The sequence below is a fragment of the Vitis riparia genome, chromosome 5 (assembly GCF_004353265.1).
Source record: "Vitis riparia cultivar Riparia Gloire de Montpellier isolate 1030 chromosome 5, EGFV_Vit.rip_1.0, whole genome shotgun sequence".
In the NCBI taxonomy this organism is placed as follows: domain Eukaryota; kingdom Viridiplantae; phylum Streptophyta; class Magnoliopsida; order Vitales; family Vitaceae; genus Vitis; species Vitis riparia.
Genome location: NC_048435.1, coordinates 6,600,938 through 6,616,996, shown reverse-complemented (window position 1 = coordinate 6,616,996; position 16,059 = coordinate 6,600,938). Strand labels below are relative to the sequence as shown.

General features: G+C 35.9%; 1 protein-coding gene across 1 annotated transcript; it reads right to left on the bottom strand.

The window, feature by feature from the left end:
- Nucleotides 1–10,422: 10,422 nt before the first annotated feature.
- On the bottom strand, nt 10,423–14,785 carry LOC117914871 (cellulose synthase-like protein G2). The gene is made up of 8 exons (XM_034830380.1): nt 14,135–14,785; nt 13,956–14,054; nt 12,444–12,548; nt 12,147–12,359; nt 11,948–12,044; nt 11,637–11,815; nt 11,197–11,544; nt 10,423–11,106 (listed from the first exon to the last, which is right to left on the bottom strand). The coding sequence occupies exons 1-8, from the start codon at nt 14,741–14,743 to the stop codon at nt 10,558–10,560; spliced, it is 2,199 nt and encodes a 732-aa protein (XP_034686271.1). The 5' UTR covers nt 14,744–14,785; the 3' UTR covers nt 10,423–10,557.
- Between the last annotated feature and the right edge of the window lie 1,274 nt (nt 14,786–16,059).

Here is a 16,059-nt window from a genome sequence, read left to right as displayed (position 1 = left end):
GAACCGAGAAAAATCATCAATAAATAAGAGAAAATATCATGCACCAGTGGTGGATGGAACAGAAATAGGGCCCCATATATCAATATGAATTAAAGCAAAGAGGATGAGAAGCTCTAGATGTAGATAAAGGAAAAGGTAATCTATGACTTCATGCATATTGACAAGCACAACAAATATTGTGTTTATAACATTGCTAAGAGATATTACAAGATGTGAGAACATGTTTCAAAATACTATCAATAGGATGGCCAAGACGAGAATGTCAAAGTTCAACCATGGTAGTTGGAGACTTAGTGGGAGACTTGTCACAATAGGTAGAGAATAAGGCTGCAAGTGTAGGAAGAAATCTTGTAAGAAATTTGTGCAAGCCACATTCAAGATTGCCTTGCAGAAGGTTCTTCTTTGTAACCTGATCTTTGACAAGAAAGAATGGATGATGAAATTCAAAAATATTATTGTTATCAATGCAAAATATTGGAACACAAATGAGATTAGTATAGTAAGATTAGGGACATGAAAGACTTTGAGAGACAAGGGAAAGAATTTTGCACCAGTATGAAGAATAGGAATTTGCTTACCATTTCCAATAGTCACCTTCTCATTACCCTTGTATAGCTGAACATCTGAAAGAGGATCAACATCTTGAGAAAGATGATGTGTAGCACCAATGTCAAAGAACCATGGTTCATCGTTAATGGTGGAATGAGATACCAACATAGCTTACATCTGATTGTTGTGGTTGAGTTTATTAACTAGAGTAGAATTTGATTTGAGATTGCATCCTTGAAATTAATGTCAAACCTTTGATAGCATCTAACAACTGTGTAAACTTCCCACAGAGTTGGCACTATGGTCTGTTGTTATGAGATCCTCTGACTTCGACCACCATTTAAGCTTCTACCTGGATTGAAGCCAAAGTTATTTCTGTTGTGAATAGAGGTATTTCAGTTGAAATGTTCCTTCTTGTTATAATTGTGATGTTGTGGAGTAGCAAGATTTGTAGAGATAATATTATCTTCTGCCACTAAAGTTTGGAAGCTCAGGCATTGTTCATGAGTAAGCAAAATGATATGAATTATGAGAAGAGGGATGTCATCTTCACAAGCCATAAGTGAGGCAACTATGGAGTTGTAGTTGGCTACAAGACCTCCAAGCAGTTGAAGAATTTGATCCCTGTCACTTACAGGTTCTCCAATGACAGCTAAACTATCAGCTAAGTTCTTTAATTTGAGGATATATTCCATCATTGAGAGAGACCCTTTTCTTGTGGTCTGAAACTCAAGCCGTAGTTGCATTACTCGGGCCTTGGATGAAGCTGAGAAAATCTTTTCTAAAGCATACCATGCTGCATGAGAAGTTTGATAGCTGATTATTTGTCCCACGATTTTGGGAATGAGTGCAGAGTAGATCCAACTAAGGATCATGCGATCAAACCATCACTACAAAATAAAATCTGGATTAGTATCACCAGAACTTGTAATCTTTGGAGGACAAACCTTCAGCCCCTTCAATATGATCTTCAAAACCATTAGCAAACACCGCATTTCCCATCTTTGTTCTCCAAAGGATCAATGTCGTTATTCTCATCAAGTTAACTGGGAAAGCATGTGTAATGACCGGGTATTTTATGCCACGTTAGCATTTTTAGTTTGAAAAGTCTTATTGTGTGTGATGGTTGAAAAGTAAAAAAGAAAAGTGTTTGGAGAACACGTGTCAATTTCGGATTGGTGAATTTCGTTTTATTGTGTCGGTCAATTAAACAAGTTGAAATTTTATGCCATGTCAGTCTTAGGGTAGAAATTTTCTTAGGATTTTAGAAATTGAAATTTTCCAGAAAATTAAAAAAAATGAATTAATTTAAAAAAATTATTAATTAGAATTAATTAAGAAAAATTAAATTAAATTGATGAATAATAAAATTGAGAAATTTTAGTTTTAGATTGGTGTTAATAAATAAATTGTGTGTTAAAAAAAATGAAAAAAAAAATGAATTGGAAATCAAATAAAACAATTAGAATAAAGAAAAGAAAATAAAATAAAAGAAATAAATTTTTCTTTATGCAAATGGGCTTTTTGGGAGTGGCTCGTAAGTATGGATGGGAATAAAATCTTTGGGCCTTGTTTTTGGGCTTTAGTGGCTGGTAGTGGTAGGAATTCAAAAGTGGGCTGTTAAAAAAGAGAGGGGAGGGGGGAGGCAAATGAGGAGTTTTTGAAAACGGCAGAACGCGGGGAGAAGGAAAGGAACAACGGCTGTGGAATTTTAGGGTTCTCGCCGGAGCTTTGACCGGCCGTTTGGACGGCCAAACGACCTCCGTTTTGGCCCAAATTTGGAGGAAGTGCTCTATTCGACTAGAGGAACAAGTCTACGGTGGCTGATTTTGTTTTTAACGGCCAAATTCTCAGATTTGTGGTAGGGGAAAACTAACCCTAAAACTCAAATTTAATGTATTTTTCATTGGAAAAAAAATTATAAATCTGATAATTATGAGTTAAGTAGGTAATTGTGATGTTGTGTGAATTTTCTGGAATGGTTTGGGATTTTTTTTCGATTTTTTTGTTATTTTCGAAATTCTTTGTAATTGATAAATAATTATTTTAAGTGTTAAAAATTGTTAGAAATGTAGGAAAATTCCAGAATTAGGGCAAGATTTCAAATCTAGTGATTTATGAATTTTTGAAAATTGATTGGAATATTTGCGGTAATTTTATTGTGAAAAAAATTAGTTATATTCAAATATTAGGAATTATTAGAATTATTGAAAAATTCTGAAATTGTGATATAAATTCAAGGATATTGATGTGTGAATTTCCGAAAATTCGTTGGTATATTTTCGGGAATTTTAATGTGAAAATTTTATTTTATTGGGTTATTGAAAATGTTGGAATTGTTGAAATTATTGAGGAATTTTGGGGTTTGTGGCATTCATTTGCATCATGGTTGTATGAAGAAAAAAAAAAATTGTGAAAAGTGTATGAAATGGAAAAAAATAAAATAAAATAGTGATGAAAAGTGAAAGCCCGTGTGAGGCGAACTAAGAAGGGAGAGAGATCCCTAAGGTGAAAAACCCAAAAGTTTACCTCAAGAAGACTCCAAATGGGGAGTATATTTGGGTGCGGATGCGTATCCTTCGGTGAAAGCCCGAGAATGATAGTGCATTGTATGACTGTGTGTCACACGTTCATATGCATTCATTTAATGATTGGATGTTGTGGGATTGAGTATAATGTTATATGTTAAATTGTGTGACTTGATTTATATTGGTAAACTATTGTGTTTGGGTTATTGAAATATAGTAATCCCCTATTAACCCTTTGGGTGTTAGGCACCCTACTGAGCAATGTGGAAATGCTCACCCCTTCTTTTTATATATTTTTAGATGTAGATATCACTCCTGAGGATCCACAGGTGGGACATGGAGGACTTCAGGATGCCCCTGGAGTGGTTTAGTGGAATGTGTTTTATTTTTTTTATTGTGTTTGTGGTATTGAGACCTTGTAATAAGTGAATTATGGATAACGTAATAAGACCTCAGTTTAATTAAGGGGATTTTTATGAAATTTTATTTTGGGATGCAATGATGTTTATTAAATCTTGATGTGTTTAAGTAAGGTTTAAAATATTGTTAGTTGGTGAGAACCCTAGTGGGACTTATATGAAAAAAAAAAAAAAAAATCAGAGTGTTTTAGTTGACTGCCAACATGGAATAGGAGAAACCCTTAGGGTCAAACCTTTGACCTGGGGTCATGGGCCAAATTTTGGGTCGCCCGGAATTTGGGTCGTGACAGCGTGGTATCAGAGCCAAGGTTGCGATAATACCTTGGGGTCAATGTTTGTGAGTGTTTGTGTGTATTGTAATGTTATGATTTTTGTATGTGTTAATTGGCGAGTTGATGATTAATTAAATTATGTATTGTGATTGTATGAAAGTGAAAGTTTTGATAATTGTTGAAGTTGCTAAGTGTGTACATGTGAAATTTGTTTTTGCTCACCTTGGTAATGTGGTTGAATTAGGGTTTGTTAAATTTGAAATGGCAGGAAGGACCAGAGGAGGAAGATCATAGAGGAATGAGGAGTTGGAGACGGTAAGAGAAGAACTCCGAGAAGTAAGAAGAGAGTTGAGAGAAACTGTTGAATTGATGAGAGGCCAGGGTTCCAGGAGATCAAGAAGTACCAGGGCCATGAGGATTCAGGCCACTCACATAGGAGGAGCCGCATTGAGAGGCCAGTAATGAGCCAAACGGAAGCAATGAAGAGGTTCATGGTGATGCAGCCTCCATCTTTTAATGGAGAGCCCAGTGCTGAAGCAGCTGAGCATTGGTTGAGGAGGATGAGAAGAATTCTGGTGGGACTGGACATACCTGAGGAAAGAAGGGTAGGTTTGGTAACATATATGCTTGTGGACAAAGCTGATTTTTGGTGGGAATCAATGAAAAGGGTGTATGACACTGAGGTTATGACCTGGGATGAATTTGAGAGAATCTTCCTAGGCAAGTATTTTGGGGAAGTGGCTAAGCATGCCAAGAGGATGGAGTTTGAGCACCTCATCCAAGGAACCATGTCGGTGCTGGAGTATGAGTCACATTTCTCAGAGTTGTCTCGTTTTGCTTTGGGGATGATCAGTGAGAAAGTTTCAGGATGTATTCCCAGATGAGTTATCAGGTTTACCACCGTATAGAGAGTTTGATTTCTCTATTGAAGTATACCCAGGAACTGATCCTATTTCAGTATCCCCTTATAGGATGGCCCCTCTTGAGTTGAAAGAATTGAAAACTCAGTTAGATGAATTGTTGGGTAAGGGTTTTATTCGTCTAAGTACATCGCCATGGGGAGCCCCAGTGTTGTTTGTGAAGAAGAAGGATGGCACACTAAGGTTATGTATTGACTATAGGAAGTTGAATAGAGTTACTGTGAAGAACAAGTATCCTCTTCCAAGGATAGATGACTTGTTTGATCAGTTGAAGGGTGCAAAGTATTTTAGTAAGATTGACTTGAGAACTGGGTATCATCAACTGAGGGTTAGGGAAGAAGATGTTTCTAAAACTGCTTTTAGAACGAGATATGGGCATTATGAGTTCTTAGTCATGCCTTTTGGGTTAACTAATGCCTCTGCTGCTTTCATGGATTTAATGAACAGGGCATTTCGTGCTTACTTGGATCAGTTTGTGATTGTCTTTGTGGATGACATCTTGATCTACTCCAGGAGTTTGGAGGAGTATAAGCAGCATTTGGTGACCACCCTTAAAACTTTGAGAAGGCATCAGTTGTATGGGAAGTTGGACAAAAGTGAGTTTTGGCTTACTGAAGTGAATTTCTTAGGCCATGTGGTTTCTGAGGCAGGAATAGCAGTAGACCATTCAAAGGTGGAAGCTGTACAGGAGTGGCAAAGGCCTACTAATGTATTTGAGGTTAAAAGTTTCTTGGGGTTGGCTGGATATTATAGGAGGTTTGTGGAAGAGTTCTCTAGAATTGCAGCACCAATGACTCGATTGACTAGAAAATGGGTGAAGTTTGATTGGAATGAGGAGTGTGAGAATGCTTTCCAGGAGTTGAAGCGGAAATTGACCACTGCTCCAGTGTTAACTGCTCCTATTAGTGGAGAGTTGTTTACAATTTATTGTGATACTTCCACAGTGGGGCTAGGGTGTGTGCTAATGCAGCAAGGCAAGGTGGCAGCTTATGCCTCAAGACAGTTAAAGCAACATGAGCGAAATTATCCAACACATGATTTGGAGCTTGCAGCAGTGGTGTTTGCCCTTAAGACTTGGAGACACTATTTGTATGGAGAAAAGTTTGAGGTGTACTTTGATCACAAGAGTTTGAAATATATTTTCACTCAAAAGGATCTAAACTCTAGGCAAAGGAGATGGATGGAGACATTGGAAGATTATGATTTTGCTTTTCATTATCATCCAGGAAAGGCGAATGTTGTACCAGATGCCTTGAGTAGGAAGAATGTTGGCCAGTTGTCTAGCTTGGAGTTGAGAGAGTTTGAGATGCATGCAGGTATTGAGGATTTTGAATTATGTCTTGGTTTGGAAGGGCATGGTCCATGCTTGTACAGTATATCGGTTAGACAATGGTTATCCAGAGAATAGTGGAGGCCCAAGTTCATGATGAGTTTTTAGAAAATGTCAAAGCCCAGTTGGTAGCAGGTGAAATAGATGAAAATTGGTCTATGTATGAAGATGGGAGTGTGAGGTTCAAAGGGAGATTGTGTGTGCCAAAAGATGTGGAGTTGAGAAATGAACTTCTAGCAGATGCTCATAGGGCGAAGTATACCATCCACCCTGGGAATACCAAGATGTATCAAGACTTAAAGAGACAATTTTGGTGGAGTGGGATGAAGAGAGATATTACTCAGTTTGTAGCTAATTGTCAGATTTGTTAGCAAGTGAAAACTGAACACCAGAGGCCTGCAAGGTTGTTGCAACCTTTACCTATACCTAAGTGGAAGTGGGATAATATCACTATGGATTTTGTGATAGGGTTGCCAAGAACTAGAAGCAAGAAAAATGGAGTTTGGGTGATTGTGGACCGTCTTACTAAGTCAGCTCATTTTCTAGCCATGAAAACTATTGATTCCATGAACTCTTTGGCTAAGTTGTATATACAGGAGATTGTGAGATTGCATGGGATACCTGTATCTATAGTGTTTGACAGGGACCCTAAGTTTACTTCTCAATTTTGGCAGAGTTTACAAAGGGCTTTGGGAACCCAACTGAATTTTAGCACCGCTTTTCACCCTCAGATAGATGGTCAATCAGAGAGAGTGATCCAGATCTTAGAAGACATGTTAAGGGCTTGTGTTTTGGATTTTGGAGGAAATTGGGCAAATTACTTACCTTTGGCAGAGTTTGCTTATAACAACAGTTACCAATCTAGTATTGGCATGACACCTTATGAAGCACTCTATGGGAGACCTTGTAGATCGCCCTTGTGTTGGATAGAGATGGGTGAGAGTCGTTTGTTGGGACTTGAGATTGTCCAAGAGACTACAGAGAAGATACAATTCATCAAGGAAAAACTTAAGACTGCCCAAGATAGACAGAAAAGTTATGCAGACAAAAGGAGAAGGCCCTTGGAGTTTGAGGAAGGGGATTGGGTGTTTGTAAAAGTGTCACCTCGAAGAGGCATATTTCGATTTGGGAAGAAAGGGAAGTTAGCCCCTAGGTTTGTGGGACCATTTCAGATTGATAAAAGAGTTGGCCCAGTGGCATACAAGTTAATTTTTCCTCAACAATTGTCCCTTGTGCATGATGTTTTCCATGTGTCGATGCTAAGGAAGTGTACTCCAGATCCAACTTGGGTAGTGGACTTGCAAGATGTTCAGATTAGTGAAGATACTTCTTATGTAGAGGAACCTTTACGAATTCTAGAAGTTGGAGAGCATAGGTTCAGGAACAAGGTGATTCCTGCAGTCAAAGTGTGGTGGCAACACCATGGGATAGAAGAAGCCACTTGGGAACCTGAGGAAGAAATGAGACGACACTATCTGCAACTCTTTTACAAATTTTAAGGTAAGCTAGTTTAAATTTCAGGACGAAATTTCTTTTAGGGGGGTAGGATGTAATGACCAGGTATTTTATGCCACGTTAGCATTTTTAGTTTAAAAAGTCTTATTGTGTGTGATGGTTGAAAAGTAAAAAAGAAAAGTGTTTGGAAAACACGTGTCAATTTCGGATTGGTGAATTTCGTTTTATTGTGTCGATCAATTAAACGAGTTGAAATTTTATGTCATGTCAGCCTTAGGATAGAAAAGTTCTTAGGATTTTAGAAATTGAATTTTTCCTGAAAATTAAAAAAAAAATGAATTAATTAAAAAATAATTATTAATTAGAATTAATTAAGAAAAATTAAATTAAATTGATGAATAATAAAATTGAGAAAATTTAGTTTTAGATTGGTGTTAATAAATAAATTGTGTGTTAAAAAAAATGAATTGGAAATCAAATAAAACAATTAGAATAAAGAAAAGAAAATAAAATAAAATAAATAAATTTTTCTTTATGCAAATGGGCTTTTTGGGAGTAGCCCGTAAGTATGGATGGGAATAAAATCTTTGGGCCTTGTTTTTGGGCTTTAGTGGCTGGTAATGGTAGGAATTCAAAAGTGGGCTGTTAAAAAAAAAAAGGGAGGGGGGGGGGGGGGGGGGGGGATGAGGAGTTTTTGAAAAGGGCAGAACGCGGGGAGAAGAAAAGGAACAACGACTGTGGAATTTTGGGGTTCTCGCCGGAGCTTTGACCGGCCGTTTGGACGGCCAAATGACCTCCGTTTCGGCCCAAATTCAGAGGAAGTGCTCTATTCGACTAGAGGAACAAGTCTACGGTGGCTGATTTCGTTTTTAAAGGTCAAATTCTCAGATTTGTGGTAGGGGAAAACTAACCCTAAAACTCAAATTTAATGTATTTTTCATTGGAAAAAAATTATAAATCGGATAATTATGAGTTAAGTAGGTAATTGTGATGTTGTGTGAATTTTCTGGAATGGTTTGGGATTTTTTCTGGATTTTTTGTAATTTCCGGAATTCTTTGTAATTGATAAATAATTATTTTAAGTGTTAAAAATTGTTAGAAATGTAGGAAAATTCTAGAATTAGGGCAAGATTTCAAATCTAGTGATTTATGAATTTTTGAAAATTGATTGGAATATTTGCGGTAATTTTATTGTGAAAAAAATTAGTTATTTTCAAATATTAGGAATTATTAGAATTATTGAAAATTTCTGAAATTGTGATATAAATTCAAGTATATTGATGTGTGAATTTCCGAAAATTCGTTGGTATGTTTTCGGGAATTTTAATGTGAAAATTTTATTTTATTAGGTTATTGAAAATGTTGGAATTGTTGAAATTATTGAGGAATTTTGGGGTTTGTGGCATTCATTTGCATCATGGTTGTATGAAGAAAAAAAAAATTGTGAAAAGTGTATGAAATGGAAAAAATAAAATAAAATAGTGATGAAAAGTGAAAGCCCGTGTGAGGCGAACTAAGAAGGGAGAGAGATCCCTAGGGTGAAAGACCCAAAAGTTGCGAACGTGTATCTTTCGGTGAAAGCTCGAGAACGATAGTGCATTGTATGACTGTGTGTCACACGTTCATATGCATTCATTTAATGATTGGATGTTGTGGGATTGAGTATAATGTTATATGTTAAATTGTGTGACTTGATTTATATTGGTAAACTATTGTGTTTGGGTTATTGAAATATAGTAATCCCCTATTAACCCTTTGGGTGTTAGGCACCCTACTGAGTAATGTGGAAATGCTTACTCCTCCTTTTTTATATATTTTTAGATGTAGATATCACTCCTGAAGATCCACAGGTGGGACAGGGAGGACTTCAGGATGCCCCTGAAGCGGTTTAGTGGAATTTGTTTTATTTTTTTTATTGTGTTTGTGGTATTGAGACCTTGTAATAAGTGAATTATGGATAATGTAATAAGACCTTAGTTTGATTAAGGGGATTTTTATGAAATTTTTTGGGATGCAATGATGTTTATTAAATCTTGATGTGTTTAAGTAAGGTTTAAAATATTGTTAATTGGTGAGAACCCTAGTGAGACTTATATGAAAAAAAAATAAAAATCCAGAGTGTTTTAGTTGACTGCCAACGTGGAATAGGAGATCCCCTTAGGGTCAAACCTTTGACCCGGGGTCACGAGCCAAATTTTGGGTCGCCCGAAATTTGGGTCATGACAGCATGATTCAATATATGCATTGATTGAGTAATGCCAGTAGATGGAGAAGATGCACTAGCTTGTAATCAACTGAATTGACATTGTCATGAGTGGAACTGGAAGTGTTTGGTGGCCAAGAAATGAAAATATGGAACTGATAGCCAACAAAGAAAATCTGGAACCGATAGTCAAGAAAGAAAAAATCTGGAATTGAGATTTTCTTAGAAGGGGACTAAGAACAGGCTCTGATACCCCATGAGAGTTTATGCAACTATGCTATTGAATATTATTTTCTTTTAAAAATCAGAGAACTTGTTCTTTACATTTTTATGTTTTGTACTTATCTGACAGCAACTACTTGAACTATCTAACTGGTCACTGCAGCTAACCTCCTAACCCTTTAATAGTTCTTTGATACCTTAAGAGTTGTTTAACAAACTTCTCTGCTTGAAGCTACAGTTGACTTCTTGCATCTCGAGACATCTGTTGCTCTCTATCACAATTACTATTTAGATATTAATTTTCTACCTAATTATATAATTAATCATTATAAAACTTTTATTATTATAATAAATATTATATTTTATTATATTTAAAAATATCATAAATTATTTTTTTTTTCAAATATTTTTATCATAATTATGTAAAATAAAAAGAAAAAAAAAGTTAATTTTATAGATATTTTTAACACTTAAATACTAGACATTCAGCTTGTAATAGAAATAAACAACTCAACATTCAAATATTAACAAAAAGTAAAATATATATATATAAGCACTTGATTACATTAAGCTCTATGTAAATTAAATTAAATTATATCATAGGATAAAACACAAATCCCACCTAAAACGATGGTAGTGCAAACGGTGGATATGGTAGCTCAATACAGCAGAACAACAGATCCTAAAGTCAAGAAAACCATGGCAAATACAATAGATAATAGAGTGACCGAATATGGAATGCGACCCTTGTCCTTCCTCAGTATCATTCCTTCAATTACAGGATAACTCATTATTAAGATGTAAAGTGAGAGCAAGACTTGTATCAACATCTTCTCCCAATTTCCAAATACGATTGCTCTGGCGAGACCGGCCATGAAGGCGACCATGTTCAATACGACTAATGTCACCATGGAAGCAAGTACTGTAGTTGATATCCTGAAATCAAATTTACCCATTTGGTATAGCTTTACATGATCGCTGTCCGCAACCTTATTTGTTGGTAAGAAGCTGGCTTTTCTCATACTAATCCTCTTCATAATGGCATCCAAACTTCCATATAGATGAGATGTGACCGACTTTATCATCCAAATCCTTTGCTCATTGCTCCATGTCTGGATTGATCCTCCGGCCAAGATGACCTCCAGTAAGTGTTTAGAACAAGCTGACAGAAAAATGAAAGGGAATACACCGAAAAATGGATTTGAAACCTGTGACACAATATGAGAAATGAACGTTTGAGAATGTCTCAAAGATATGTTAGAATTTGAAATTTAAAGATTTTTGGGATTGTTCATCACCTCAGGGTACAAAGGGATGCCATGGAATAAGCACAGCTGAGGGATGGTACCAAAACACCACACTGGCAAGAAGTAGAAAGGGAAGAACGAAAGCTCTGAATAGCAGACGTTCTCAAGGAAAGACGTCTTCAATGGCCCATATATGAAGGGGCAGAACTTTGAGATACCGACATCCACCAACCCTGAACTCCATCTTGTGCCTTGAACCAACAGATCATTTAAATTTGTGACGCTGCTACCCACGAACTGTGGCCTAGATGGAACACAGAATACAGAAGTCCATCCTTTGCAGTGTAAGGTGTATCCTGTTACTACATCTTCAGACACAGAATGGTACAAGACACCCACCTGCTGTACATCAAGGTAACGAGAGATCAAGATCCTGTTATGTAGTAACAATTCAATATAGAAAGTGACGAAAATTCATTGATTATACTTGCCTCTTCACCCCATTTCGTCTGATTTTCAAATTGGCAAGACGCTAAAAGTCGGGCCTCTTTTAGGATTACACTTAGAGAGTCGCCACCATTGCTTATATTAGGCAAATATTTTGGGCTGAGAGATTTGATGAACTCATCAGAATAACCGAAAGTTTGTCTGAGTTCCGTGAGACTAGTATCTGAATGTATAATTAATGACAAAGTTAATATTTATAAAAGAACCACAAAATGACAGGCAATAACTCATATCATAGTTGTGAAAAATAAATTAAAAATTAAACCATGAAAAGAACAGAGAATTGAATTACCACCTTGTATGGAAGTTCCATAAAGTGCCACCCTCTTCATGTAAAAGCCCGTACCAGACAAGACAGGGCCATCAAGCCCATCCATTCCTTCCCATAATGTCTGAATTGGTATCAAAATATTCATCAATATTTTAATTATCAATGAAATTTTGCCTCATCCAATGTTTAGAGAGAAGGATGGCAATGAGTTCAGCTAACATACCGAGAATGCAGACCTCATCTGACTGTCATAGATGTCGTTGCTACTAATATTGTGGAATCTCTGAGGGAATTGAACAAAAGCCAGAGATGGGGAGAGTTTAGGATCGAGGTGGCAGCACATTGCTTGACGGACAGAGGCTGGATCATTGCAATACATGTCACAGTCTAAGACTAGTATGTAGGGAGAATTGCTTATCATGCTTGACACTCGGAGCTGTAACATTCATCAATGCTCACTGTTAATTTCTGTATGTGACAAAATCACAAATGAGAGAGAGAGAGAGAGAGAGAGTAATACCAAGACGTTGAGGGCGCCAGCCTTGAAATGGTGTGGATGAGAGTATCTTTTCTCACGGGAAACATAGACCAGGATAGGCATCTCAGCTTCCTCTGCACCTATCACCTAAAAATGTCCGCATAGTATGGTGCTTCAAACTTGCTTAGTTCAAAATTTTAAAAGTATAATTTTTTGAATATCATTAACCTATAGAAGCTCATGATTAAGACATGACTATGTATAAGGTTTCATGTCCGTCTTAGGTCAATCCTTGAGTTATATCAAATGATGAAAATATCGGTAATCACGGATATATCGGTATTTCGATTTTACGGATATATTAGAGATGTATCGGATATATCGGAGATATATCGATGGATCTTTTGGAAAAAAAATATCGATAAACTTAAAATTGTTAAAAACTCATGAAAATGTAAAGAAAACTTCATAATAATATAATTAAAAGTATAATAGACATTTTAAAGTTATTTTATTGAAAATTTTGATATATGTATAACATGATTTATTATATTTGATAATAATATCGTATGTATCGATAAAAATATGAATTTTATAAGTATACATTTATTATTAAATTACATCTAATATTATGATATTTGATTATAATATGTCTAATTTTAAAATATATATTAATATTAAAATATGATCCATTTAATTCAATTGTATTAAACAATATAAAATAAATTATGATATATATATATATATAATTTTTAATATTTAATTAATTATTAATGATATTAAAAAAATTATGAAGAAAATTATATAATTTTCATATTTTTGGTAATTAATTAAAGAAAATTTTGTATTTAATTATAAAATAATTATAATTAATTTGCTCTTTAAAATATTCTTTTAATATTTTCTTTATATAATGAGTTTAAGTATATATAAGTTAGTGCACAGGATGTAAATCAAAGATCAAGTTAGCCCAGATGGCAAGTGGAGTGAACTCCAAGTTTTTTGGTTTGGGGTTCAAATCCCCTCGGAAGCAAAACGGGGCGTTGTAGCAGCAGTTGACTTTACTGTAGCACTCCCGAAATATCTCCTTGGTTATATCTGGTTGAAGCCAGGCTTGGGCTTTCATGTGGACTATGGTCAAGGCCGATTCTAGGACTCGGCCTATCTCCAAGTCCGTCCATATTTTTTGCAGAAAAGTGAAATATAACTTAGTACTGAAAATTTTTTTTGTCGCCATATTAAATGGAAGAAAATGAGTACCACTCTCTCAAGAATTAGCCAAATTCAACTGATATTCAGAAAGCAGGTGGAAGACTTTGGACTCCTGCAGTTGAGTCGGTTGAATTTGTAGAAGCCCTTACTTACATGGGTCTGGTCACCAAAATTCAAGCATAATGCGTCTTTATGTGTACTAGTCCATTTGACTCTTCTCTTATACACAGAAAATTTATCTTTGTATTGAACACCTGATTGGAGTTCAAAGTCTTTTCATGAATTAAAATAAAATTAACCATGAATGAAGTCTCTGTCAGAGTTTTATGATTAAATGCGTACCTCTATGATAGGAGGACGGTCTCCGCTGATGCTTTTGTCACCAATCCCACCATTTTCAGCGGCTCTCATTACACGTTCCCTGAACAACTCAAATTCTTTCTGCACCAATAAAATGAATGATTTGTAAGATCAGAGATATTTATTCATCTTCTCTTAACCCTAACAAGAGAGGCACCAACCTTAATCTTCTTCCTTTCTTCGAAGAACTCAGTTCCCCTTAAATCAGCACCTTCATCATCCTCTGCACTGGAAAAATAAGCCTCGGGGCACCTGGTTTTGATTCCGTGGGTCCTGCAGAAGGGCAGCCACGACCTTGCAAAAGCCCAAGCCTCTTTCATGCCATACAGCGTTAGAGAAGAACCTCCATCATCAGAAACATACACATGAAGCCTCTCCGGTGGATAATCCAAAGCCATGGCTGATATTACAGTGTTCATAACCCCAAAAGTTGGCTCCCTCTTCGGATCCGCCGTGCAAATGAACACGTCAATCGCTGGAAGATGTTTATCTTCCGGTAATCGTTCTGGAAATAAGGTGCGAGTAACAGGCCTCCACCGGTAAGCTTGCCCGAGAAGCCATATAAAGGAGAGAATCAGCTCACCAGCAAAGACTATAAGCCATGGAGAGGCAGGCTTGTGTGCTCTATTTTCAGGGTTTTGGAAGAGAAAAGAAGCTCTGTAGTAAACCAGAGCCATTAAAGCTGTGGAATGAATGAGTGTATACCATCTGTTGATGATGGCAGTAGATTTCCGGACATAGCAGAGTTGGAGAGGGAGAGAGCTGTCCATGGCTTATTATCTTTACCTTGTGGAGATAATTTGAAGTACATATGCTTAACAGTTAACCCCACATCTCCTTTTAAAGAACAAGGATGAGGTTTGCTGCTGTAGGGCCACGAAGCACGTTGGACCATATCAACAGCCTTGGTTATTCTCACGACGCAAGAAAAAACATCTATGACGACTTTGACTTTTCTCCTCGTTTCATGATCCATTCAAAATGCAAGAAAGAAATTGAATGCTGGGCCTCCATCCTCAGTCCTAGTCCAGATACTTGCTGTCCAAGGTTTAGCCTCCTGAGACGACGATGAATCCAACACGGAATTTGAAAAAGACTAGAGATTTTTTAAGGCGCGCCGGCCGCCCTCATGTTTGACATTTACGGGCTCGGGGCCCATTTTTGCAAGAAACCAATGAAGTAAGTCCAAATGCAGAGAGTAACTCCCATGTGGAACCTAATTTTGTCCCAAGTAGTATGACGCAAGCCCACTTTTACACGTCTACTGATATTCACTGGGGCATTAGACTTTATCATTGTCTCACTGTTGTCTCTCTACTGTACTTTTATTTTCGTTTCAGTTTAAATTTTTGGCTTTAATTCTTACCCTAATTTATATATTGACACATAAATGTATGACATATAAGTCCTGATGATATTTTTATCTTTATTCTAAAATTTCTAAATTTCTACCTTTTAATTTGATTTAATTTTTAATCTTTAATGTAATTTTTAATTTTCAATTTTAAGGTGTTAATTTTATATTTCTGAGTTTATTATTTTCTTAAAGTTCATTTTTAAATCTTTAATTTTCCATGTTATAAATTTTAACTAATGAAAATATTAATACTAGGGCATTAAATATGGGGAAGCAGGTGTGACATGTAAAGCAATTATTTCATCATGATGTTCATCCTAATCGTGATATGAGGTTAATTTTATTCCGCTCCCATAAAATTTTGGCTAAATACATTTAAACATCATTAGTTTAAAATTTTATTAAATACCTCTTTCACTTTGAATAAAAAAGAGGTGAGTGGAATTAATAAATGTAAATGGTAAAGGTGAGTGAAATTAGCGAATAAAAAATGTGGAGATAAGTGAAATTAAGAAATATTATAAGTTAAGTTGAGTGAAATTAATAAATGAAAAAGATAGAGGACAAGTTAAATTAACAAATGAAACAAGGAGAGAATATTTTCTTTCCTTGAATCAAAGAAGTGAGTGAAATTAAATAAAAAAAAGGTGAAATTAGCAACTAAAAAATGTATAGGGTGAGTGAAATTAATAAATAAAACAGGTAAAGGAAGTATTTGACAAAATTTTA